This window comes from Chiloscyllium plagiosum, unplaced genomic scaffold (assembly GCF_037043375.1).
Source record: "Chiloscyllium plagiosum isolate Xiang-an unplaced genomic scaffold, Cpla_swu_hap1 HiC_scaffold_5, whole genome shotgun sequence".
In the NCBI taxonomy this organism is placed as follows: domain Eukaryota; kingdom Metazoa; phylum Chordata; class Chondrichthyes; order Orectolobiformes; family Hemiscylliidae; genus Chiloscyllium; species Chiloscyllium plagiosum.
This window is the reverse complement of record NW_028270143.1, coordinates 7,261,940-7,288,591: the sequence shown is the minus strand read 5'-3', so window position 1 is coordinate 7,288,591 and position 26,652 is coordinate 7,261,940. Positions and strand designations below refer to the sequence as shown.

General features: G+C 41.1%; 1 protein-coding gene across 5 annotated transcripts in view; it reads left to right on the top strand.

Moving 5' to 3' along the window:
• The window catches only part of creb5b (cAMP responsive element binding protein 5b), a 508,761-nt gene that overhangs the window by 96,006 nt on the left and 386,103 nt on the right, over positions 1-26,652 (top strand). For all 5 annotated transcript variants that reach the window (XM_087986955.1, XM_043689526.2, XM_043689529.2 and 2 more), the window contains one exon: positions 11,044-11,137. In XM_087986955.1, coding sequence (XP_087843081.1) covers positions 11,044-11,137 — 94 coding nt within the window. The remainder of the gene's footprint in view (positions 1-11,043; positions 11,138-26,652) is intronic.

The following is a 26,652-nucleotide window of genomic DNA, read 5'->3' as shown; positions in this document are numbered from 1 at the left end:
CTTAGCCTTCAACTGCTTTGAATGATAATATGGTTATAAATGCATAATGATTGAAATCAATGCAGTCATTGGCAACACATTGTCTACAGAGAAATAGTTTCAGGTTGGGTAGCACCACTCAAGTCAATTAGTTTACCTCACAGCACCAAAGTCCTAGGTTTGATTCCAGCCTCGGGGGACTGTCTGTGTGGAGTTTACACATTCTCCCTGTGTCTGCATGGGTTTCCTCCCATAGTTCAAAGATGCAAAGGTCAGGTGAATTGGCCATGTTAATTGCCCACAATCTTAGGTGCATTAGTCAGAGGGGCATGTGTCTGGGTGGGTTACTCTTTGGAGGTTCGGTGTGGACTTGTTGGGCCAAAGGGCCTGTTTCCACACTGTAGGGAATCTCATCTCATCATGTAGTCAAAGGTGGCACATTGTGAGTTAGAAACTTCAGTTAATGCTATCTGGTAACTTCACACAGTTGAATACGTGTTCATTAGCATGAAAGAACCCCTTCAAAAGCACTATTTACAGGGACCATCAACCATTTGCATGTGATTTCCTGCATAATTCTGTTAGCTGTTGCTATAATTGTAGAAATATTTTTTGATGTAGAGAATTCTTTAAAGGTGCTGAAGTCCACAAGGACAGATATTCCATGGACTGGAGGACTGTCTCCTTATCTCAAGGATTCTGCAAAAATCATTTATTCCCTGATATGGTTGTAGTATGCATTCACTGGGTGCATTAAGCATGATGAGGGGAATGATTGGTGGTGACAATAGCACAGAACATGCTGCCAGAGAGTGAGAAGGAAGAAAGAGAGAAGGGTTCAGATCAGTTGGCCGTCATATGAGCCTTAGGATTTCAGCATATAAATCTCCAATCTGAACCTTAGTGAGGAACAGTGATCGGATGACTGTACTTCAGTAAGGATGCCCTCACTGAAAACTCCCACCTGCTGCAGCCTGAGGGGACAACAGGGAGCAGCATTGCCAGAGGCTGTGAAGGTGATTGTGGCCATCAAATATATGTGTCTGAGCTGAATACGTTTAATTCGTTCCAGAGAGAGGCAGATGGAATGAACATTGCACGTGGCTTTACAAGAATGCAGGCCTCTCCATAGTGTAGAGTGTCACTTTGCCTGTATTACAATGTCGGAGCTGGAAATGTGTTGCTGGAAAAGCGCAGCAGGTCAGGCAGCATCCAGGGAACAGGAGAATCGACTTTTCGGGCATAAGCCCTTCTTCAGGAATCACAATGTCAGCTGTCAGATACATTGGAAACAAAATGGATTCCACTCCCTCAACGTCACATAGGAAAGGAATCAGGCAGATAATCATCAGCTAAGCTGGCAGCAGTCATGATACTTTCATTCTGTGTCTGTCCATTGTGCCATCTGCATTTGAGTCATCTCAATAGACCATAGGGTATCTTATTGTGTAAGTAGGCTATTTGTTGCCAACATGGTTCATAATTCTGGTGCAAAATCAATACATAGATGTGTGACATCTGTACAGTAAAAATCATATTGCCTCAAAGAATGTGCTACAACAGACAATTGCGTGATACAATAGTGTTCTCAATTACATTTTGAAGTGGGCTTCCTATATCCCAGTATAAATTTCAGAAGCAGGCCATCTTTGTTAGGGCATTTATTTGCAACATTTTAACTTTGTAGGTGATAATGTTTAAATTAGTATGAGGCAGGATTTCTGTCCATTTCCAGCAGGAAGGTCTACTTCATAGGATTGACCTGCATCTTTATATCAGACTAAGGTCGGTGGTCATTGCTTATATTGCAGGAGACCTTGGAGTAAAAGGAACGATGGATGACTTCAACTGAGGTAAGTCTGGGAACTCTCCAGCGCTGCTTTGGTAGGCCTCGGTTAAGGTCTGTGTGAAGGGGGCAAGTTAGAAAAGGCTCAGGAGTGATTGAGATAGGCAGAAAAAAACTGTAACAGGGGCCTTCAAGTGGCCAGGAGGACAAGGAAGAAGGCACCCCTCCCCCCACTTTAACTAAACAGCAGTGTGCAGTGTTCAACTTGCCAGATTTGTATGGAGCACAGCTCTGCTGCTTGTTAAGTTGGTGTAGCAGTGAGATGAAACACTTATTTTATATTGATTGCCCTCTTACAGATCTCAATTAGACACCTACCTAATGCCTTTTCCTGTGCTGACAAAATAATGTCAGAGGTGGTTGGGTTTCCACCTGTCTGCTTTCAGCCGATTGTTTCCACTCTGCAGGAATCCTGCAAAACTCGGAAGAGTGGGTTTCAAGTTTCTTGCCGGACACCCACATGTTGAACAGTCTTGAGGGCAGAGCCATTGCCACCAGTTTTAACAATGATAAGCATAGTAGTGGGAGGAAGAAGAGAAAGAAGATTACTCACCTCCGACTGGGTTGTTGATTCTGTCTGGGATTATCACATCTAACTGCAGTATCTGTAAAACAACCCCGACTCTCTATTTACCAGTGGTCCCACTACTTACTATTCTTCTGTTACTGCTGTGAATTTAGTCATAATGCAGTGCATTTTGAGAGAGAACAACAGACTTATGCTCCACTTGGCTGTGATATTGCTTCAGCAATCTTAGTGACCTGTTAGAGGACAGATTGGGCAACAGCCTGCAAGTCCCTTTGAACAATTGATTATATAACCATGATGGCAGCAGTCTGAGCTCGCATGGCAGCCACTTGATCATATATGTTTTCAAATTAAAATTGTGCTATAACTCCAAAACATTGGTGGTTTCTGCTTCTGTTGCTGTGGACTCTGAGATATCTCTTGAGATGCTGCTCCATGGCTATGTCCATAAGACCATAAGAATATAAGAAGTAGGAGTAGAAGCAGACCATCCAACCTAACAAACCTATTCCATTATTCAACAAGTTCAAGGCTGATCTGATTGTGACTTTAACTCCACTTTCATGCCAACTCCATACCCTTGACTCCTGTGGTCACGTGGTCTCACATGGTCCTAAGTATTTTCAATTGATTTCGATTTTCACTGCTCACAGTGGAGCAACTGAACCCTGAAGATCAGCCCAAACCGCTGCCTCCTTGACATAATTTACCTTTGTCTTGGCTGTTCTACGATCCTGGCACGCCAGGGATGTCTTTCCACTAGCAACACAGCTGTGTGCTACTGCTGAGCTCAAGACCTGTGAGCCTTGGGGTCCATGGGGTCTTAATTCCAAAGGAAGCTGATCTCACACCTGGCCTGATTGGCATCTGATTTAACAGGCTTTTGCCAGAAAAGGCAACGTTGCTCTCCCTCCGGCTCTCCAATTTACTGTTGAGACCTCAATGCTGCAAGACCCTACCCATCTTGTCAGCATCTCAATATCAATCTCCCTTAGAAACATATATGTTTCAATAAAACCATTTCTTTTTTCTTCTCTGCTCCAGTGAGTACAATTCCAACCTGCTCAACCTATTTTCCTTTTCCAATTTAACCAACTCTATCTTAATATTCCTGCAATTTCCTTAACTTAGTTTAAAACTTTAATTTCAGACCCATATTTCTCATCTTCAAACTGAATATGAAACTCTAGCATGCTATGATCACTCTTACCAAAAGGATCCTTTACTATAAATCACTAATTAATCCTGTCTCATTAAACGTTAGCACATCTAAAATGACCTGATTGTTGGTTGGTTCCAGAACCAATTGTTCTAAGAGGCTTCCTAAACAAACTCTATTAACATGATTCATCTAATCCACATGAAGATTACTATCTCCCATAATTATTGTAGTATCTTAGTTATTCGTGCTTCAGATGCTGGTTGTGGCTACACCTATGCTGAGATTTAAATGCTGTCCTGCAGTGTAGCTAATGTCAGAGGACCTATAGTCATTTCTCACTGCTGACGTTTTCCTTTTGCTATTTCTTACTTCTACTCAAATCGATTCTATATTTTGATTCTCTGAACCAAGGTAATTGCGCAGTACTTTAACTGTAGTGACTCATCCTTTGTTAGCAAAGTAACCTGCCTCATTTTTCTTTCCTCCTGTTCTTCTGAAATATCAAAATACTCTTGAATATTTAGAGGATAGCCATGGTCATATTTCAATCATGTCTCTTTTAACAGTTATTATAGAATACTCACTGATGTCTAATGGTGCTATCAATTCAACCATTTTTTAAATGGAAGCTACATGCATATGCACAATTCATATAAGAAACTTAAGATCAGTCTTTTTATCATACTTCCCTACTCTAACATTTGTTTGCTGGTGGATTCTTATGTTAATATGCTTTGCTTCTGCCTGAAATACTCTGGTTATCATTACCTGCATTTTGTGCTGATTTTCCTCTTCAACATGCCAAATCTTCCCTCACCTGAATGCTCAACCCTCCCTCATTTTTAAAAGAAAAACAACACAATTCTGAAGACTGGGAACATTTTATAAAACAACAAAGGATTACTAAAAATACATGACAAATTTGAATGTGAAATAAAATAGACAAACAATATAAACCACCAAACATTAAAAGCATTTACAAATATCTAAATATGAATAGGACAGCTCAAATGAGTATTGAGGAATATTGAATGAAAAATTTAAAATCTTTTCTTCAGCCCTAGTTGCACAATTTGCAAGGCCCCAAGTCTGTTAATGGAGTTTGTTATATGTGTATCTTTATCTTCAAGAGACTTTACATTTAAGGAATCCAGGTACAGTAATAAGGCTGCTACTCCAATTATCCTGGCTGGGTGTATAGGCAGAATACATACTCAACTCAGTCACTCTGCTGTAGTGTATTATTTTGTAATTTGTAATGTGTTTAAAATAAACTAAGCTATACAGTTAATCAGTCCCTGAGAAGTGATTGATTCTTAGACCAATATCATTAAAAAGGCATAGTGGCAGCAGTGGACAGTTGTGGCTTTTAACCAACCAACAAGTATCCACAAAAAGACTGAGGAGAAATAGCAAAAACATATATAGCATGTTGTGGTTCTGTTCTCCGAGCTGGGAATTTGTGTTGCAGACATTTCGTCCCCTGTCTAGGTGACATCGTCAGTGCTTGGGAGCCTCCTGTGAAGCGCTTCTGTGATGTTTCCTCTGGTATTTATAGTGGTTTGTCTCTGCCGCTTCCGGTTGTCAGTTCCAGCTGTCCACTGCAGTGGCCGGTATATTGGGTCCAGGTCGATGTGTTTGTTGATAGAATCTGTGGATGAGTGCCATGCCTCTAGGAATTCCCTGGCTGTCTCTGTTTGGCTTGTCCTATAATAGTAGTGTTGTCCCAATCGAACTCATGTTGCTTGTCATCTGCGTGTGTGGCTACTAAGGATAGCTGGTTGTGTCGTTTCATTGGCTAGTTGGTGTTCATGGATACGGATCGTTAGCTGTCTTCCTGTTTGTCCTATGTAGTGTTTTGTGCAGTCCTTGCATGGGACTTTGTATACTATGTTGGTTTTGCTCATGCTGGATATCGGGTCCTTTGTCCTGGTGAGTTGTTGTCTGAGAATGGCTGTTGGTTTGTGTGCTGTTATGAGTCCTAGTGGTCGTAGTAGTCTGGCTGTCAGTTCAGAAATGTTCTTGATGTATGGTAACGTGGCTAATCCTTTGGGTTGTGGCATGTCCTCATTCCGTTGTCTTTCCCTTCGGCATCTGTTGATGAAATTGCGGGGGTATCCGTTTTTGGCGAATACATTGTATCGGTGTTCTTCTTCCTCTTTTTGCAGTTCTGGTGTGCTGCAGTGTGTTGTGGCCCTTTTGAACAGTGTCTTGATGCAACTTCTTTTGTGTGTGTTGGGGTGGTTGCTTTCATAGTTCAGGACTTGGTCTGTGTGTGTGGTTTGCCTGTATACTTTTGTGGTGAATTCTCCGTTTGGTGTTCTCTGTACCATCATGTCTAGGAATGGGAGTCTAGAAAGGACAACCAACAGGAAGACAGCTAACAATCCATATCCATGAACACCAACTAGCCACGAAACGACACGACCAGCTATCCTTAGTAGCCACACACGCAGATGACAAGCAACATGAGTTCAACTGGGACAACACTACTATTATAGGACAAGCCAAATAGAGAACAGCCAGGGAATTCCTAGAGGCATGGCAGTCATTCACAGATTCTATCAACAAACACATTGACCTGGACCCAATATACCGACCACTGCAGTGGACAGCTGGAACTGACAACCGGAAGTGGCAGAGACAAACCCCCACTATAAATGCCGGAGGAAACATCACAGAAGCGCTTCACAGGAGGCTCCCAAGCACTGAGGATGTCACCTAGACAGGGGACGAAACATCTGCAACACAAATTCCCAGCTTGGCGAACAGAACCACAACAACAAGCACCCGAGCTACAAATCTTCTCAAAAACTTTGAATTCATGAAATATCTGCAAAAAGATATGCAGCAGGGCAGCACTATAGAGCAGCGAGTACAACCTCTATGAAATATGCCTTGAAGAAATCAACAAGCTCACAGCTCCACAATGAAATTGAATTCTGGAAGCAGAATTACAGCAATTTTTTTTTCAAGAAGAAAACATTTAAAAGGCAAGACTAGGCATTGTCTGTGTGTTGGTTCACTAGCCAGGAAGGGAATGTCAAGTAACCTTGTCAGAATATCCACAAAATTCCCTTGTTTAAATTGGAACATCAGATACCTCCTAACAGAATTTCGAAAGTTCAGAGCTATGGTTTCTAGACTCTGATGTGTTTAGTGCAGAAAGTCAAGCCATCACATTTGTTTAGCAACTGGGGAAGAAAGTCTATATGGACTTAAATGCATCAAGATAAACAGTTGAAGTGATACAAGGTAGTCGAAAGCTATGGACCAATTCAGAAACAGATTAAATTAGCATAAACATCAACTTATATTCATGTCACTGAGACAGAATCCTTCACATTCCTAAGATCACTTTGTAAGCAGCTACAAAGAAAATGATTTGTGACTTTTCAGATGGGGATCTTGAAAATAGAAATGTTGAGTTGGTGACCACATTCAACTGGCATGATAGCTCAGTGGTTAACACTGCTGCCTCACAGCACCAGGGACCCAGGTTTGATTCCAGCCTTGGGCGACTGTCTGTGTGGAGTTTGCGCATTCTCCCCATGTTTGCGTCAGTTTCCTCCGGGTGCTCAAGTTTCCTTCCACAGTCCAAAGATGTGCAGATTAGGTGAATTGGCCATGCTAAATTGCCCATGGTGTTCAGGGATGTGCATTAGTCAGGGGTAAATGTAGAGTAACAGGGAAATGAGTATGGGTTGGTAGGGATTCTGATTCTGATTCTAATTCTAATACATGGAAGTTTTACAGAAAGGTTTGAGACAAACTGAAGACTTGTCATGTCATACATCTACTGAAGAATAGAAGCAAATATGAAATGATCTGCTTTGGTCAACAAAGCTTTCAGGTTCAAAGTACAAACTCAATGGTTGACACAGTTACTAGAACATCCAAATATAGCAATTCATGTTGTAGGTATAATCTTTTATATTCATCAAGGTAATCCCCTGCTTTCAATTAACTTGTTTTAAGGCATGTGGTATAATTGGCCATTTGTTGAGGCAGTCTGCTAGAATGTAGGTTGATGCAGCGACAAAGAGCTATAGATTGAGCCAAACCAATTATTCACAAGGAGCACCCTTTAAGCATCAAGGCAGACAACCTGCCATCTCACCAGAGGCATATACAGAAAGTAATTGAACCAGAATCTGATGAGATACATGACAAGACCAATGAGTGTTGAACACATCTTTCACACTGTTAACCTATTGAAGTGATTTATTTGTACACCATTATCATTAATCTGATATTTGACCACAATTTACATGGACTGACTCCAAACTCTAGGGAGAGTTAATACCATACTCCAACATGTTGCTTGACCTTGCATGTGGGTTTTCTAGTAGGCCTGTCAGTGCACCAAGCTTTCATGATGCATAGCTATCAGCCTTCTGCTGTAACTTGCCCTTTCTTAGTGCTCACATGAATGTTTTGCATTAGAGCTCATGTCCTGTTGATGCAGGGTGCTTATACCTAGTGTCTCAGCATATGCAGATCTTGCCATTGTAATTCACTAAATTGCAGTGTCAGTGGCCAAGCTTTTGGTTGTGATTCTGAAATTAAGTGATATTTTTCATGCTGATTTTCTTGCTTTTCCACGTGTTGCCTGGCCAAGTGGCATTCCTTGCATACCTGAAGGAAGAATAGTGGAAAGATATACTTGTGATCTGGGAGAATGTAAAAGATGCATTCAGGTGCATCTGTATTGTATAAAACAGTATATATTGTGAGATTAGAGAGAAGTAAAAATAGGGTACCATCATATTCTGATTTCTGTCCCTGTCATTGCCCACAGTTTTATAAATGGGCATTCTCATGTACTTCCTTCTCTATGGTAAGGACATATTGTTACACCTGACCCTTGTTATTCCTGTTGTCTCTATGTGCACCACCTTGTCTTGTAGGAGAGAGGAAGTTGGTGACTGTGGTGGTTGTCATGATTGAATATCTGGGAGTGTGTAAGCTGAGAGATATGAGTGTGAGGCATACAGCAGTGCAAGTTTGGGAAGGTGAGGTGAAGCTATGAAAGTTAAGAGAGATCCATAATTGACAGACATTATTGATGGGTGAATATTTGGATGACATGGATGAAATGTCTGTGAAGCTATTAGTGCAGTTAGTGAAATATGACATTTGAAGAAATATAGCTAACTTGACTACTTGTCTGAGATCACTGGATCACCATTTCCATTAGGCATCCAAGGCAGCATTAGGGAACCTCAGGCTATAGTGTCTCCACTTTGTGACATAATTCACCTTTTTTCAAACTCACGCTTACAACTACAAGTATTTCTAATACCTAAAGAATAAATCTCTCGGGTTGACATTTGCTAATGCAGGTAAATTTTGTGTTGTTGTCTTCTTGCAAACTTGGGCCCCTGTTGAGGCATGGAACTACTCAACTACATGTTTAGTATTTGCTGCAGGTAGCAAACATACAAATTAGTAGGAACTGAATTTGACATGTTGTCAGCATTGAAACAGTGAGAAATGGTTAATTCCTGTATTATGATTCCCCCGGCCCTTTTTTAATGTCTATAAAATGTTGAGGAGAAAGTGAGGTCTGCAGATGCTGGAGATCAGAGATGGAAATGTGTTGCTGGAAAAGCGCAGCAGGTCAGGTAGCATCTAGGGAACAGGAGAATCGACGTTTCAGGCATTAGCCCTTCTTCAGGAATGTTGAGCCCAATGTGCCTCAGTGAGAAATTTTCAATCTGAGTGTTTGAAAGTCACTATTTAATTTCCTGGTCATGGATATCAAGAATCCCCTATGGAGGGAACTGTACTTGATCAGAAGGCTAATAACTGCAAGTATCTGTCAAAAGACTATAAGCTTCAGGCAGCTTTTAGTGCAGTGAGTGACAAGTGTTATTTCATTGTGACTGACTGAAAAATCTCGGTTTTAGTTGCTGACATTCATTTATTCATTTTCACCATAGCCTTAATGGGGTTGTTGACAATGTCTTTCTTTTACTCTGATTTTCTACAATCCTTCTTGGATTGTAGATGACTCAGTTATCCACCCATTCAATATCTTTTCTTCCTCTCGTTTTTGCTATCAATTAGTTGTAACCATGGTCAGACTTTTGGGTTCTTGTTTCCATTGTCTGTACTTGGCTTTTGCATCTTTCTATATCTAACTGCTTAGCAACCCTATTCATTCCTGAGCTTCTATTCTTGATCTAACCCACTCATTAGTCTTACTGTCCATTTGAGGTTGACAACATTACATAGTGCATAGTCTACCTTCTAGACTTGAGAGCAGGTATGGTAGTGGATATTAATTAATTAAGCAGAAAAGAATCCCAAGAGCTATTAGTTGTTACCTTACCAATAATCTTCACAAATTCATATGGGACAATTTGGAATCAATCAATCAAATTGTACACATGTAGAGTTTCCATTATTATTTAAATTACTTCACTCATTGTCTCCCACTCTGGCAGTTCTGAAACTAATACGAACATGGCAGAATAAATTAAGTAGATGGAATTAGTATGCACTCTGCCCATTTTTTTGGCTGTAAATTAATGGCCAGTTCAGCACAGGGATGGTCTGCATTCAATCTACATAAGTGTACAGGTCACTGATAAAGCTATTGGGTTCAAGTTTGAGGCATTCCTAGCAGCCACGTAAATGAATATTAAGAGCCCCACAAAAGAAAATAAAGGATGTAACTGAGGTCCCTTTCTCCTGAAAATTGTTTGGCGATGAGCGAAGAAGGGCTGCTCTGTTTGGGATTTTTCAGTGGTCCCTGGAGTCACCAATGATATACATTTATTTGAAAATAAATCCACATTCGTTGCTATAGAGATATGAGGAGCCAGGCACTCCATGGATTCCATAGCAATTAGAATTGTGCTTCCCCTTCATTGACTGTCTGCATCCCCAATCCCCAGAACTTCCTTTAGGCTCCAACCAGTGAGGCAAGCAGTGTGACACTCCTCTTTACAAAAGGAGCAAGGTGTCCATGGAGCCTTTTGAAGGAGGTTCATCCAAATATTTGTAATGAGGCCTGAGGGCCAATTTTGGGCTGTCACTAAGCCTCCTATCTGGGATGCATACTGTTGACCACTGTTCAGCACTGAAAGCAGGCTATTATCTTTTATCGTCAGCTGTCAAAAAGAGGCAGTAGATTGGAGCCTGCTAGGTTGCTGTTCCAGCTGAAGAGAGTACTTATGGAGTTGTTTGGAAATGACTTTGGAAAAGATAAATTGTGTTGTGGTATGTACAATTCAATTTTACAATAAATTTGACACATTAATACTTACTGAAGACACTGTGTTATATACTGTACTTAGAAAACTTCATTAATCACTGGTAAGTGTCAAGTTGCACATGTTTAAATTATTGAGGTAGCCAAATGTCCACAACATGATTTTTCTTTTCAAATGTATCAGTTTTTGTGTTCAACGCAAATTCATAGTAAGTGGAAACACATTTATAACTGATTGAATTAAAATGAACCACTTTTTTTTTTACAATTAATGTCTGTTAATGTAAACTTTGTTTACCTGACAGAGATTTCCAACAGAGGATCACCTGATGATTCACAGGCATAAGCATGAGATGACTTTGAAGTTTCCAGCAATAAAAACAGATAATATTTTATCAGGTAAGAGCACAATAATCAATAATAACATTTACACAATGGTAAAGCTTTTACAAAATACATCATGTTGTAAAATGCACTTTACTTAATGATACTTTGTGTGGAAAAATATAATAGTAAAAGCCCTTTATATAATTCCAGAAAGTAATTTAGACTGATGTTCAATGGCTACAGGATCATAAATAGGTGCAAATTGGCTGAGACTAACAATGCATGGAATGCATATAAAAGCAGGGGTCTTAATGATTGGCCAAAATTGAGATTAGGGTCTTGTTGAAACAATATGGGTAAACTACCATCCAGAATCTGAAATTTCACACTGATCATTTAAAGCAGGAGTGTCAAATCAAAATTGTGTTCGCATTTACATATAAAGCTGATCCCGACAGGTACCTGGATGACTGCCTGTATCAACAGTTTCTGTATTGTTGGCATTTATTGGAGTAGGCATTAGTCTTTGAAATTGGCTCTTGTTGCATGAATAAAGTAGGTGAAATAAAGCCTAACTGCTACAATAAAATGTTCATGTAAGAATATTTTGTAATATAGATAGTTCTTTTGAGACAAAAATGTTTTTAATAGTTCCAGCTTATCAGAAGAAAGAGTGAGTGGGTTGTTTAAATTCCTTAGATGAGTTTTCAGATAATATCTTACTGTGCTTTAGCCTGCCCTTCTGTGCAGTGAATGAAGCATATGCCCAAACCTATAGAATGATTGAACTCAATTACGTAATACAGAAATGATAAGAAAAGGAGCATAGAAATTGTAGGCTAACAGAATTTGAAAAATAAATTATCTTTTCACATGCAAGTCCAAACACAGTATCTTTTTATTTATCTATATTTTTGATTGTGGACTGAAATTGAAAAAGATTTTTTAATGAAAACAAAGATTGTGGAAAAGATTGCTGCACTTATTAAAAATCAGTTACCTGACATTCAGTCTAAGTGCTGCTTACAATGCTGTTTGTTCAAATTGTTGGGGAGGTTACTACAGATGAGCTGGCGCAAGGTGATGTGTATGAAGGGAGATTTGGCTGCCAATATGTAACTGACTGATCTATGGAATAGTGACTAGTTGTCAATGACAAAGTCTTCTGTTTGCCAACAACTATATGATTGGCTCCCAGGTAGCTGAACAGCTTGCGAGTGTGAATTTTGGTCAGAAACCATCAGACCTCAGAAACAGAAAGAGCTCTCATTTTTGTTGCAGTAAAAGAACACAACCCAAGCCTGAAGAAAGTCAACTTGCTTCCCCTTGCAATTACAGTTCTGTCATTTATATACAGTTAAAACCTTGGTCGTTGTCAGATGTGCTCACTGCTAGAAATGCAGTCTCAAGATAGGACCCTCAAATCCACCAATCTCTAATCCACTTATATTCCATATCTGAGAATTTTGAGCATCTTTTATTTCACTCAGATTTATGTAATTGTCAATAATGTACGGATTTTTATTATTACATATTCCTCAATTTTTTTCCACAAATTTAGTATTGTTTCAATGCAAAATAATGCATTTGCTGTCGTTTCCCTTGAACGTATACCATATCAAACCTCACAATCTTAAATTCATTCAGTCTTTGAACCTTGATGGTATTGTTGCAAGCTCTTTTGAATTCAAAAGAATGTGACAAAAGGTTTGTGGTTTATTTTAATTGCTATGTGAGGAGTTAAGACATAGTTATTCTGTTTCTCTCATGCTCATGTAGCAGCTAATGCTTCCTTTTCAATTACTGCTGTATTTTCTCTATTTCTGATAATGATTATGTAAGTATCAATTACACATATTAGATTGTCTGCATTTTTCAATTCATACCTGTAACAGTGCTGCCCCTAATCCTGTAAAGCATGTGTTTGCCACTATTAGAGTCATTGAGTCATAGGGATGTACAGCACGGAAACAGACCCTTTGGTCCATGCTGACCAGATATCTCAACCCAATCTAGTCCCACCTACCAGCACCCGGCCCATATCCCTCCAAATCCTTCCTATTCATATAGCCATCCCTGTTTGTGTGGGTTTCCTCCGGGTGCTCCGGTTTCCTCCCACAGTCCAAAGATGTGCAGGTCAGGTGTATTGGCCATGCTAAATTGCCCATAGTGTTAGATGCATTAGTCAGAGGGAAATGGGTCTGGGTGGGTTACTTTTTGGAGGGTCAGTGTGGACTTGTTGGGCCAAAGGGCCTGTTTCCAAACTGTAGAAATAGTTGAGTTTTAATCAAATGCCTTTTAAATGTTGCAATTGTACTAGTCTCCACCACTTCCTCTGGCAGCTCATTCCATACACGTACCACCCTCTGTGTGAAATAATTGCCCCTTAGGTCTCTTTTATATCTTTCCCCTCTCACCCTAAATCTATGCCCTCTCGTTCTGGACTCCCCGACCCCAGGGAAAAGACTTTGTCGATTTACCCTATCCATGCCCCTCATAATTTTGTAAACCTCTATAAGGTCACCCCTCAGCCTCTGACGCTCCAGGCAAAACAGCCCCAGCCTGTTCAGCCTCTCCCTACAGCTCAAATCCTCCAACCCTGGCAACATCTTTGTAAATTCTTTCTGAACCCTTTCAAGTTTCACAACATCTTTCCAATAGGACGAGACCAGAATTGCACGCAATATTCCAACAGTGGCCTAACCAATATCCTTTACAGCCGCAACATGACCTCCCAACTCCTGTACTCAATACTCTGCCCAATAAACGAAAGCATACCAAATGCCTTCTTCACTACCCTATCCACTTGCAATTCCACTTTCAAGGAGCTATGAATCTGCATTCCAAAGTCTCTTTGTTCAGCCATACTCCCTAGGACTTACCATTAAGTGTATAAATCCTGCTAAGATTTGCTTTCCCAAAATGCAGCACCTTGCATTTATCCGAATTAAACACCATCCACCACTTCTTAGCCCATTGGCCCATCTCATCAAGATCCCATTGTAATCTGAGATAACCTTCTTCGCTGTCCACTACACCTGCAATTTTGGTGTCATCTGCAAACTTACTAACTGTACATATTATGCTCACATCCAAATCATTTATGTAAATGACAAAAGAATAGAGGACCCAGCACCGATCCTTGTGGCACTCCACTGGTCACAGGCCTCCAGTCTGAAAAACAACTCTCCACCATCACCCTCTGTCTTCTACCTTTGAGCCAGTTCTGTATCCAAATGGCTAGTTCTCCCTGTATTCCGGGAGATCTAACCTTGCTAATCAGTCTCCCATGGGGAACCTTGTCAAACGCCTTATTGAAGTCCATATAGGTCACATCTGCCGCTCTGCCCTCATCAATCCTCTTTGCTACTTCTTCAAAAAAACTCAATCAAGTTTGTGAGACATTATTTCCCACGCACAAAAACCATGTTGGCTATCCCTAATCAGTCCTTGCCTTTCCAAATACATGTACATCCCGTCCCTCAGGATTCCCTCCAACAACTTGCCCACCACCGACGACAAGCTCACCGGTCTATAGTTCCCTGGCTTGTCTTTACCGTCCTTCTTAAACAGTGGCACCACGTTTGCCAACCTCCAGTCTTCCCGCACCTCACCTGTGACTATCGATGATACAAATATCTCAGCAAGAGGCCCAGCAATCACTTCTCTAGCTTCCCGCAGAGTTCTCGGGCACACCTGATCAGGTCCTGGGGATTTATCTACCTTTAACCGTTTCAAGACACCCAGCACTTCCTCCTCTGTAATATGGACATTTTTCAAGGTGTCACCATCTATTTCCTTACATTCTATATCTTCCATATCCTTTTTCACAGTAAATACTGATGCAAAATACTCATTTAGTATCTCCCCCATTTTCTGCGGCTCCACACAAAGACTGCCTTGCTGATCTTTGAGGGGCCTTATTCTCTGCCTAGTTATCCTTTTGTTCTTAATGTATTTGTAAAACCCCTTTGGATTCTCCTTAATTCTATTTGCCAAAGCTATCTCGTGTCCCCTTCTGCCCTCCTGATTTCCCTCTTAAGTATACTCCTACTGCCTTTATACTCCTCTAAGGATTCACTCAATCTATCCTGTCTATGCCAGACATATGCTTCCTTCTTTTTCTTAACAAAACCCTCAATTTCTTTAATCATCCAGCATTTCATATACCTACCAGCCTTTCCTTTCATCCTAACAGGAATATACTTCTCTGGATTCTTGTTATCTCATTTCTGAAGGCTTCCCATTTTCCAAACATTTGCCCCCAATCAACTTATGAAAGTTCTTGCCTAATACTTTCAAAATTGGCTTTTATCCAATTTAGAACTTCAACTTTTAGATCTGGTCTATCCTTTTCCATCATTATTTTAAAAGGAATAGAATTATGATTGCTGGCCCCAAAGTGGTCCACCACTGACACCTGCCCTGCCTTATTTCCCAAGAGTAGGTCAAGTTTTGCACCTTCTCTAGTAGGTACATCCTGAGCAATTCAACAACGTAACATGCAAATATTTCTGATGAGATCAATCATTCTCTCTCTCCCTAATTTTTTCAAATTATTTCTGATGCACTTGTTCCCAACACTTTCTCAGAAATCTGACAATGTTGTTTGAACGATACCTGCTGGTGTTATTCCAAAGTTAATTAGTTAAAAACAACATCATCCAGGTAGTGTTAAGAAAGTTGTGAGAAGCTGGGATTCCTCCTCCTTTACTAGTGGTATTTTTCAAAATTCAGGATTAGTGTCTAATTTAGAGAATGTTGACCTTTTCCCTAATTTTGTTGAGCTCTCATCTTCTGAATCCATTGGATGGAATTCTCTTTTTGCAGCTTTGAATTGATATGAAACCATTTGGCTTTGGAACCAGTATCATACCTTAGCAGAAACTGATTTGATCTTTTACTGATAAACTTTATAACTCTTCCTCTGATATCTAAAGTATATACTGTGACCTTCTACAGGGATCTCTGAACTCTAGTAATTTCCTTCCACGGAGAAATAAAAAATGGTATCTCAATATTTTCTGAGTTTTCTAGTTCATGGTCTTTCTTTTTTCTGTGAAACCTCTTCAAAAAAAAAATTAAGTTTCCTGCTTGTTTCCTCTACTGTGTCATATGACCTGAAAATTCCCTGTCCTTTGGCATCAGCAGCATTACATGAGCTCGACAGGATAATTCCCACACTCATGCCTTCTGCAGAAAGCGGTTGATGCCAAAATAATGAACGTTTTCAAGAAGGAGTTAGATATAGTTCTTGGACCTAAAGGATTCAAAAAGTATGGGAAGAAAATAGGAACAGGCTACTGAAGTGGATGATCAGCCATGATCATATTGAATGGCAGAGCAGGCTCAAGGGGCTGAATGGCCTATTCCTACTATTTCCGATATTTAATTTCTGCCCATCAACAGTTAATCTGGACTCAAATCTTCTGTTACTTTGGTCACACTTCAGCCTGATTTAAGACCTGAAACTCTCTAGAAACCCTCTGGTCGAGGCAGAAATTTTTCTATCACAAACTTTTTGTTGCTTGTTACCATGTATTATTCTACTGTTGTGTTGGCATTGTTTCAATAAGTCTCAAAACCCTCTAGCTATTAAACAGCTTTATTGTAACACATTTATAGTTTTAAGAACATTTGCTGCACACTTTTTTCCATGCCACTTTCTGTTAGACTCTCCAATCACATGAGTGTATATCCCTTTCTCTAAGATGACATTGCAAACTATTACAATTAACTTCTTATGGAATGTAGTTTAACATAGTCCATAAGGAACATCACCAACTCTTATAGAGGCACTATAGAAAACTTATTCTCTGGATGCATCACAGCTTGGTACAACAACTGCTGTGCCCAGGACCATAAGAAACTACAGAGAGAACACAGCCCAATCAATCATGAAAGCTATCCTTCCATCCATTGACTCCATCTACACTTTTTGCTGCCTCAGAAAGGCAGTCAGCATCATCAAAGACCCCTTCCACCCGATAAGCTGAAGATACAAAAGCTTAAACACAAGTTCAAGGACAGATTCTTCCCCACTATTATTAGACTTCTGAATGGACCTCTCAAATTTCAAAACTAATGTTTATCTTAATTTTTTGTGCACCTTCTTTGGAGCTGTAACTTCGTATTCCTTGCTCTGTTCAATCACCCTATGATCTTCGTACGTTATGATCTACATGTACTGCATGCAAAACAAAACTCTTCACTGTACCGAGGTACGTGTGACAATAATAAATCAAATCAAATCAAATTATATTCCATTATAGCACAGCACTTGGGATCATTGGGATACTTTGTGTGATTTGGGGAACCTCATGGACAGGAACTGTTCCAAGCCACTTCAGCTGAAAATGAAGTGAAGTCAGATTCCCAAGTCTGACAGATAGTTGGAGTCACGACGGAGCATCAGGGAAGAAAAGAGCTTCCTAGAGTATATGTTCTGAGAGACTGCCACCACATAGGCCATAAGTGTTCAGGATAACAGTTGGGAAGCCATCCAAAAGGGTAGGATATAAAGGAGTCTTTGAGGTGTGTGCCACCCTCAAACAGGTACTCAGTACTGGAGACTATTAAAGGACTGCAGTCAGTCCATGGTATCAATGAGCATGAAACTGCACAGAAGGGAACAACAAAGCATATAAATGTAATGTTACAGGTGATTTTATAGTTTGGTGTGGACAGGCATTTCTTTAAACATCATGTGTCCTGCATGGTTTTTTCCTTCCATGGTGTCCAGATGAAGAACAGCACCGAGAGGGTGTAGAATATTTTGCAAGGGGAACGGAGTCAGCTCAAAGTTGTGCTACTAATTGGTACTAGTGAGAGAGAAGGCTCATATCGGGATCATAGTTAGATTTCCAGGCGCTAGATAGGAAGCTAATAAGTAGGACCTCAAAGGTAGAGTCACCATAGTCTTACCAGACCACAGGGCTGCCTTCCCATTAGAGAGAGATAACTTGTGGTGTTGAGGGTCACCATGCCTCAGGTGAGGGGACAGATTGAGAAGGTGAGGCCTTCATTGTAACCTCAGCCAATGCGGGAACTGAACCTATGCTGTTTGCATTACTCTATATTACACCCTATCTATCCAACTGAGCTAACCAACACACCTAAAAGTAGTAATCTCTGGATTACTGATAGTGCCACACATAAGAGGATGTTGACCCCCTCCACATGTTTTATGACATGGTGCAGGAGGGAGAACTTGAGACTGTTTGGGCATTGTGACCAGTTCTGTAGCAGATGACATCTATTCAAATGGAACAGGTTGCACATCAATAGATATAGGGACCATTGCCCTTGTAGTGAGGTTTATGAGTGTGGTTGACAAGACTTAAACTAAACCAATAGGAAGTTGGTCACTCGCGTATAGAATTAGAAAAGAAGAATACAATATACTAAGTGAAAGGCAGTACTAGAGATGGTAGCAGTTCCATATTAGATAGGGGCAAATGATGGAGGACTGTGGTGAGTGTAAATACAATTCCAATGCACAAAGTGTTGTGAATAAGACTGGTGAGTAACAAGCTCAGAAAGCTATGTGGAAACATGATGTAACGGCATTAACTAAAACATGGCTACTTCTGAGACATCAAGGTTCAAGTCCTACCTGCTCCAGATGTGAGCCACCATATATCTGAACAGGTTCTTTAAACATATCTGTGAAATGAGAAAGAAGGTGGGGTGGCAGTACTGATTTGAGAACATATTGTGTTATTGGGAAGAGGGGATGGCACTGAGAAGGCAAGGATATAATTCGCTTACTTAGAATTGAGAAGCTGAAAATGTGTTGCTGGAAAAGCGCAGCAGGTCAGGCAGCATCCAAGGAGCAGGAGAATCGACGTTTTGGGCATGAGCCCTTCTTCAGGAATCAGGACCAGTTCAGTCAGTCAAAGGAGGGTGTCAGTGGAAGGGTGCTGGTTGGTACGGCGGGAAAGGAAGAAGCGGAGGGCTTTGAGTCCTTCGTGATGGGAGATGGAGGTGTACAGGGACTGGATGTCCATGGTGAAGATAAGGCGTTGGGGACCGGGGAAGCGAAAATCATGGAGGAGGTGGAGGGCGTGGGTGGTGTCCCGAACGTAGGTGGGGAGTTCTTGGACTAAGGGGGACAGGACCGTGTCGAGGTATGCAGAGATGAGTTCGGTGGGACCAGTTAAGTCAGTCGAAGGAGGGTGTCAGTGGAAGGGTACTGGTTGGTACGGCGGGAAACGGCTCATGCCTGAAATGTCGATTCTCCTGCTCCTTGGATGCTGCCTGACCTGCACTTTTCCAGCAACACATTTTCAGCTCTGATCTCCAGCATCTGCAGTCCTCACTTTCTCCTAGAATTAAGAAGCAACAAGGATATAATTTTCTTACTGGCTATATTCTGTATGTTTCCCAATATGAGGGAGAGAGAGATATCTGCAAATCCTCAGGGAGATCACAGATGTGCAAAATTTGTTAACTGTGATATTGGGGGACTTTAATTATCTAAGTACTGATTAGAATAATGTTAGAATAAACGATAAGAATGGAGATAAATTTTTGAAATGTGTTTTGGACAACCTCCTTAACCAGTATGTTCATGGTCCAGTGGAAATGAGGTATTACTTGATCTGGTGCTGAGAAATAAGGTGGCCATGTGAATGAAATCGTGATTAAGAGTGATCAAATGGGTAAGATCAGTAATTGAGAAAAACAGGGAGCGATATCAAGTTAAAACTTAGATGGGAAAGGGATCATTTCAATGTGACAACTAAGGGGTTTAACCAAGATAAAATAGAACCAAAAAGTAAAGGAAAGAAGTGTAAAGGAGCAATTGGTGGTCTTTTAAGGAAGGATTGTTTCAGGCATAAAGCATGTACATTCCATTGGAGGTGAAAGGTAGGGCAACCAAAAACAGGGCTCCTCAAGTTACAAGGAAGATAAAGATGATATGAAATGGAAAAAGGTGTGCAGTGCATGCCAGATAATTCTTTGAATGACAACCAGGTCAAATACTTAAGGTTGGGACAAGAGATGAAGAGTAAAACAAGACTTGGAAGGAGAAAAATGTGAATAAAATCACAGTTAATGTGAAAGGTAACCTAAAAACTTCTATCAGCATATAAACAGGAAATAGATAAGTAAGACATGCAGTGGGCACTGTTGGGGACAAACAATATCACATGTATATAACTTAAAAGTGCAGGGTAAGGATAGAGTTTTTAATTAATCCTTTGTATAAGTGTTTTACAAAGAGGAGGAATCTGGCAAAATATCTATAAAAACAGAAAGTGTAGAATTAATGGAGAGGGTACAAATTGAGATGGGGAAGGTATTTGAAAGGCTGCTTACTCTTTGGTAAGTCACTTGATTTGAATGGTGGTTTGTAAAAATCGAATCATGCTTGATTAATTCAATTACACTTTTTTTTTGAAGATATAGGGCAAGTTTTTAATTATTCATGGGATGTAGGCTTTGTTGATTGGGCCGGCATTTATTGTCTATCCCTAGTTGTCTTTGAGAAGGTGGTGGTGAACTGCTGCCTTGAACTCTCTCAGTCCATTCAGTTTAGATTCAAAATGGTGTTGGGCATGAAGTTCCAGCATCTTGATCTGGCAACTGTGAAGGAATGGTGATATATTTCCATGTTGGGATGCTGAGTTGTTTAGAGTGGAACTTGTAGGTGGTAGATGTTCCTGTGTATTTGCTGCCTTGCAGTTGTAGATGCAGTGGCCATGGGATGGAAGGTGCTGCCTAAGGAGCCTTGATCAATTCCTGCCATACATCCTGAACTCGGATTTCACCAGTTTCCTCATTTCCCCTCCCCCCACCCTGTCTCAGTCAAATCCATCAAATTCAGCACCGCCTTCCTAACCTGCAATCTTCTTCCCGACCTCTCCGCCCCCACCCCAGTCTGATCTATCACCCTCACCTTGACCTCTTTCCACCTATCACATTTCCGACGCCCCTCCCCCAAGTCCCTCCTCCCTACCTTTTATCTTAGCCTGCTGGACAAAATTTCCTCATTCCTGAAGAAGGGCTTATGCCCGAAACGTTGATTCTCCTGTTCCCTGGATGCTGCCTGACCTGCTGCACCTTTCCAGCAACACATTTCCAATCCTGTAGATAGTACAAATTGCTGCTACTGAACATCGGTGGTGGAGAAATTGAATGTTTGTGGATGTGGTCCCAATCAAATGAGCTGCTTTATCCTGGATGTCAAGCCTTGGGTGTTGTTGGAGGAATTCTATCACACCCCTGACTTGTGCCTTGTAAATGATGGACTGGCACTGAGGAGTCAGGAGATGGGTTATATGCTGCTGGACATCTAGCCTCTGATCTGATGTTATAGCCTTCATATTTCCATGGCTGGTCCAGTTAAATTGCTCTTTAGCATTGATGCCCCAGGATGTTGATAGCAATGCCAATGAATGTCAAGGGGTGTCGTATCCTTTGTTGATTCCTGTCACGGTGAAAGGGAAGACTGGTAGGTATAGGGAATGCTGGATGACTAAAGAAATTAAGGGTTTGGTTAAGAAAAAGAAGGAAGCATATGTCAGGTACAGACAGGATAGATCGAGTGAATCCTTAGAAGAGTATAAAGAAAGTAGGAGTATACTTAAGAGGGAAATCAGGAGGGCAAAATGGGGACATGAGATAGCTTTGGCAAATAGAATTAAGGAGAATTCAAAGGGGTTTTACAAATATATTAAGGACAAAAGGGTAACTAGGGAGAGAATAGGGCCCCTCAAAGATCAGCAAGGCGGCCTTTGTGTGGAGCCACAGAAAATGGGGGAGATACTAAGTGAATATTTTGCGTCAGTATTTACTGTGGAAAAGGATATGGAAGATATAGACTGTAGGGAAATAGATGGTGATATCTTGCAAAATGTCCATATTACAGAGGAGGAAGTGCTAGATGTCTTGAAGCGGTTAAAGGTGGATAAATCCCCAGGACCTGATCAGGTGTACCCGAGAACTCTGCGGGAAGCTAGAGAAGTGATTGCTGGGCCTCTTGCTGAGATATTTGTATCGTCGATAGTCACAGGTGAGGTGCGGGAAGACTGGAGGTTGGCAAACGTGGTGCCACTGTTTATGAAGGGCGGTAAAGACAAGCCAAGGAACTATAGACCGGTGAGCCTGATGTCGGTGGTGGACAAGTTGTTGGAGGGAATCCTGAGGGACAGGATGTACATGTATTTGGAAAAGCAAGGACTGATTAGGGATAGTGAACATGGTTTTTGTGTGTGGGAAATCATGTCTCACAAACTTGATTGAGTTTTTTGAAGAAGTAACAAAGATGATTGATGAGGGCAGAGCAGTAGATGTGATCTATATGGACTTCAGGAAGGCGTTTGACAAGGTTCGAGGAGAAAGTGAGGTCTGCAGATGCTGGAGATCAAAGTTGAAACTTTATTGCTGGAACAGCACAGCAGGTCAGGCAGCATCCAGGGAACAGGAGATTCGACGTTTCGGGCACAGGCCCTTCTTCAGGAATGAGCAGAGAGTGTTTGACAAGGTTCCCCATGGGAGACTGATTAGCAAGGTTAGATCTCCCGGAATACGGGGAGAACTAGCCATTTGGATACAGAACTGGCTCAAAGGTAGAAAACAGAGGGTGGTAGTGGAGGGTTGTTTTTCAGACTGGGGGCCTGTGACCAGTGGAATGTCACAAGGACCGGTGCTGGGCCCTCTAATTTTTGTCATTTACATAAATGATTTGGATGCGAGCATAAGAGATACAGTTAGTAAGTTTGCAGATGACACCAAAATTGGAGGTGTAGTGGACAGTGAAGAGGGTTACCTCAAATTACAACAGGATCTGGACCAGATGGGCCAATGGGCTGAGAAGTGGCAGATGGAGTTTAATTCAGATAAATGCAAGGTGCTATATTTTGGGAAAGCAAATCTTAGCAGGACTTATACATTTAATGGTAAGGTCCTAGGGAGTGTTGCTGAACAAAGAGATCTTGGAGTGCAGGTTCATAGCTCCTTGAAAGTGGAGTCACAGGTAGATAGGATAGTGAAGGCGACGTTTGGTATGCTTTCCTTTACTGGTCAGAGTATTGAGTGCAGGAATTGGGAGGTCATGTTGCGGCTGTACAGGACATTGGTTAGGCCACTGTTGGAATATTGTGTGCAATTCTGGTCTCCTTCCTATCGGAAAGATGTTGTGAAACTTGAAAGGGTTCAGAAAATATTTACAAGGATGTTGCTGGGGTTGGAGGATCTGAGCTACAGGGAAAGGCTGAACAGGCTGGGACTGTTTTCCCTGGAGCGTTGGAGGCTGAGGGATGACCTTATAGAGGTTTACAAAATTATGAGGGGCATGGATAGGATAAATGGACAAAGTCTTTTCCCTGGGGTCGGGGAGTCCAGAACTAGAGGGCATAGGTTTAGGGTGAGAGGGGAAAGATATAAAAGAGACCTAAGGGGCAACGTTTTCACGCAGAGGATGGGAGTTGGTACAATTGCAACATTTAAAAGGCATTTGGATGGGTATATGAATAGGAAGGGTTTGGAGGGATATGGGCCAGGCGCTGGCAAGTGGGACTAGATTGGGTTGGGATATCTGGTCGGCATGGACGGGTTGGACCGAAGGGTCTGTTTCCATGCTGTACATCTCTATGACTCTATGATGGTCATTGCCTCCCAGATGTGGTACAGATGTTGCTTGCTACGTATTTGCCCAAATATGGATATTGTTGAAGTCTTGCTGCATTTGAAGAAGATTGCTTCAGTATCCAAGAGACACGGATGGTGCTGAACATTGCACAATCAGCGACCATCCGCTCTCTGATCTTATGATAAAGGGAAGCTAATTGGTGAAGCAGCTAAAGATACTTGTGCCTATCCTGAGGAACTCCTACAGTAATGTGATGACTGATCTCTAACAACAATAACAGTTTAGTGCCGGGTATTGACTTTGACAAGTGGAGACTTTCCTCTTGATTATCCTTGTTAAAAATCACACAACACCTGGTTTATAGTCCAACAGGTTTATTTGGAAGCACTAGCTTTCGCAGCGCTGATCCTTCATCAAATTAGGTAGCCTAATCCCAGAGTGTGACAATATTACCTTAATGTGACATTAGAAGATATATGATACTGCTTCCTGAACAGAGGCAAGCAAATGCTGAGCTGGGCAGGTTCTGTCCTTAGCATAGTTAACCATACTCGTCACTTGCTTAAACTGTCACCCTCATGTCTCCTTTATGAACACCCTTCCAGTATCGATGAGGTACAGGATAATTATCCCTATTGTAACTCAAGGAAGTCTTTGAAATCTCATAAATATTAATCAAACAACCATTGATGTCTGACTGTTTTGACAATTTAGATATCCATTCAGCCAGCTTCAAAGTTTTCAATGTATTCACCTTAGAACCTTATTTGACATGGCTGTGCAATGGAATCCTAAAATGCATTCTTGAATGAGCTCCCAACTCTCAACAAAACACAGCTTAGCAATAAGTCTTTATGCAGCTTTGAAAGGGGATTCTATCTTCACTTGATGGACAGCTTTATGAGCTTGTAATAATACGATCTTTCTTTGAAGCCTGTTTATTTGTTTTGAGAAAATTAAGAGTTTAAAAAAATTAAAATTTCCTTCAATAGGAATATAAATGGCTGTACTTTCTTGAAATATTAATGAAATTTCCAAAGACTTGTTAGTCTTGTAATAAGGCTTACTGATTCACTGCCCAGTAAAGTTTGAGAATATGTTTCTGACATACCATGAACTGCATAGAGTCATAGAATCACACAGCGTAAAAACAGACCCTTCAGTCCAAATCGTCCACATGACCAGACATCCAAATCTGACTGAGTCCCACTTGTCAACATTTGGCCCATATCCTTCTAAACTCTTCCTATTCATATACACATCCAGATGCCTTTCAAATGTTAAAATTGTACTTGTCTCCACCACTTCCTTTGGCAGCTCGTTCCAGAAATGCACCACCCTTTGCATGATAAAGTTATCCCTCGAGTCCTTTTTTAAATCTTCCACCGTAAACCTATGTCCTCTAATTTTGAGCTGCCCTATCCCACAAAAAAGATCTTGGCTTTTCACCCTTTCCATGTCCCTCATGATTTTATATACCTCGATAAGCTCACCCCTGAGTATCCGATGCTCCAGGGAAAAACACTTCAGCCTCTCCCTCTAAGTTAAACCCTCCGGTCATGGCAACATCCTTGTATATATTTTCTACACCCTCTCATGTTTAATAACAATCTTCCTGTACAAGGATGACCAGAATTGAACACATTATTCTAAAAGTGACCTCACCAATGTCCTGTATAGCCACTTGACATCCCAATTCCTATACTCAATGTTCCGACCAATGAAGGCAAGCATCCCAAACACCTTTTTCACCATTCTATCTATGACTCCACTTTCAAGGAACTATGCGCCTCGGTCTCTTTGTTCAGCAACACTCCCCAGGGCCCCATCATTAACTATGTAAGTCCTGCCCTAGGTTGCCTTATCAAAATGCAACACCTCACGTTTAGCTGAATTAAACTCCATCTGCTACTCCTCAGCCCATTGGCCATCTGATCAAATTTCTGTTATACTCTGAGGTAATCTTCTTTACTGTCCACCACACTACCTATTTGGCTGTCATCTGCAAACCTATTAGCAATACCTCCTATATTCACATTCAAATCATTTGTCTGAATGACAAAAAGCAGTGGATGCAGCACACATCTCCAACATCCCTTGACAACCACCCTCTGTCTCATACCTTCAAGCAAATTTTGTATTCAAATTAGCTGGCTTCCCCTGGATCCCATGTAATCTAACCTTCATAACCAGTCTACTATGTGGAATCTTGATGAGCGCTTTAAGTCCATATAAACAACATCTGCCTTCATCAATCCTTTTTTGTCATCTTTTCAAAAATTCAAATTAGTGAGACATGATTTCCTCCACACAAAGCCATGTTGACTATCCCTAATTAGTCCTTGCCTTTCCAAATGCATGTAAATCCTGTGCCTCCGAATCCCTTCAACAACTTACCACCGCTGAGGTTAAGACTGTATAGTTCGCTGTCTTTTTATTACAGCTTTTCTTAAATACTGGCACCGGTTGGGCAACGTCCAGTCTTCTAGCTCCTCACCCATGCCTATTGATGGTACAAATATCTCAGCAAGGGGCCCAGCCATCTCTTTCCTAGTTTCCCACAAAGTTCTGGGAAACAGCTGATCAGCCCCCAGGGATTTATCGACTTTTATGAATTTTATGACTTTCAGCAACATCTCTTGTATAATATGGACACTTGCCAAGATGTCACTATTTATTTCTGCAAGTTCTCTAACTTCCATATTCTGCTCTACAGTAAATACTAATGTAAAATATTCATTTTGTATTTTACCCATCCCCTATGGTTCCCAAAGATGGCCTTATTGATCTTTAAGGGACACTCAAAGTTTGGGTGAAGATTTGTAGCTCGGGTGCTCGTTGTTGTGGTTCTGTTCGCCGAGCTGGAAATTTTTGTTGCAAACGTTTTGTCCCCTGTCTAGGTGACATCCTCAGTGCTTGGGAGCCTCCTGTGAAGGATAACCAAATCCCATTCCTAGACGTGATGGTACAGAGAACACCGAACGGAGAA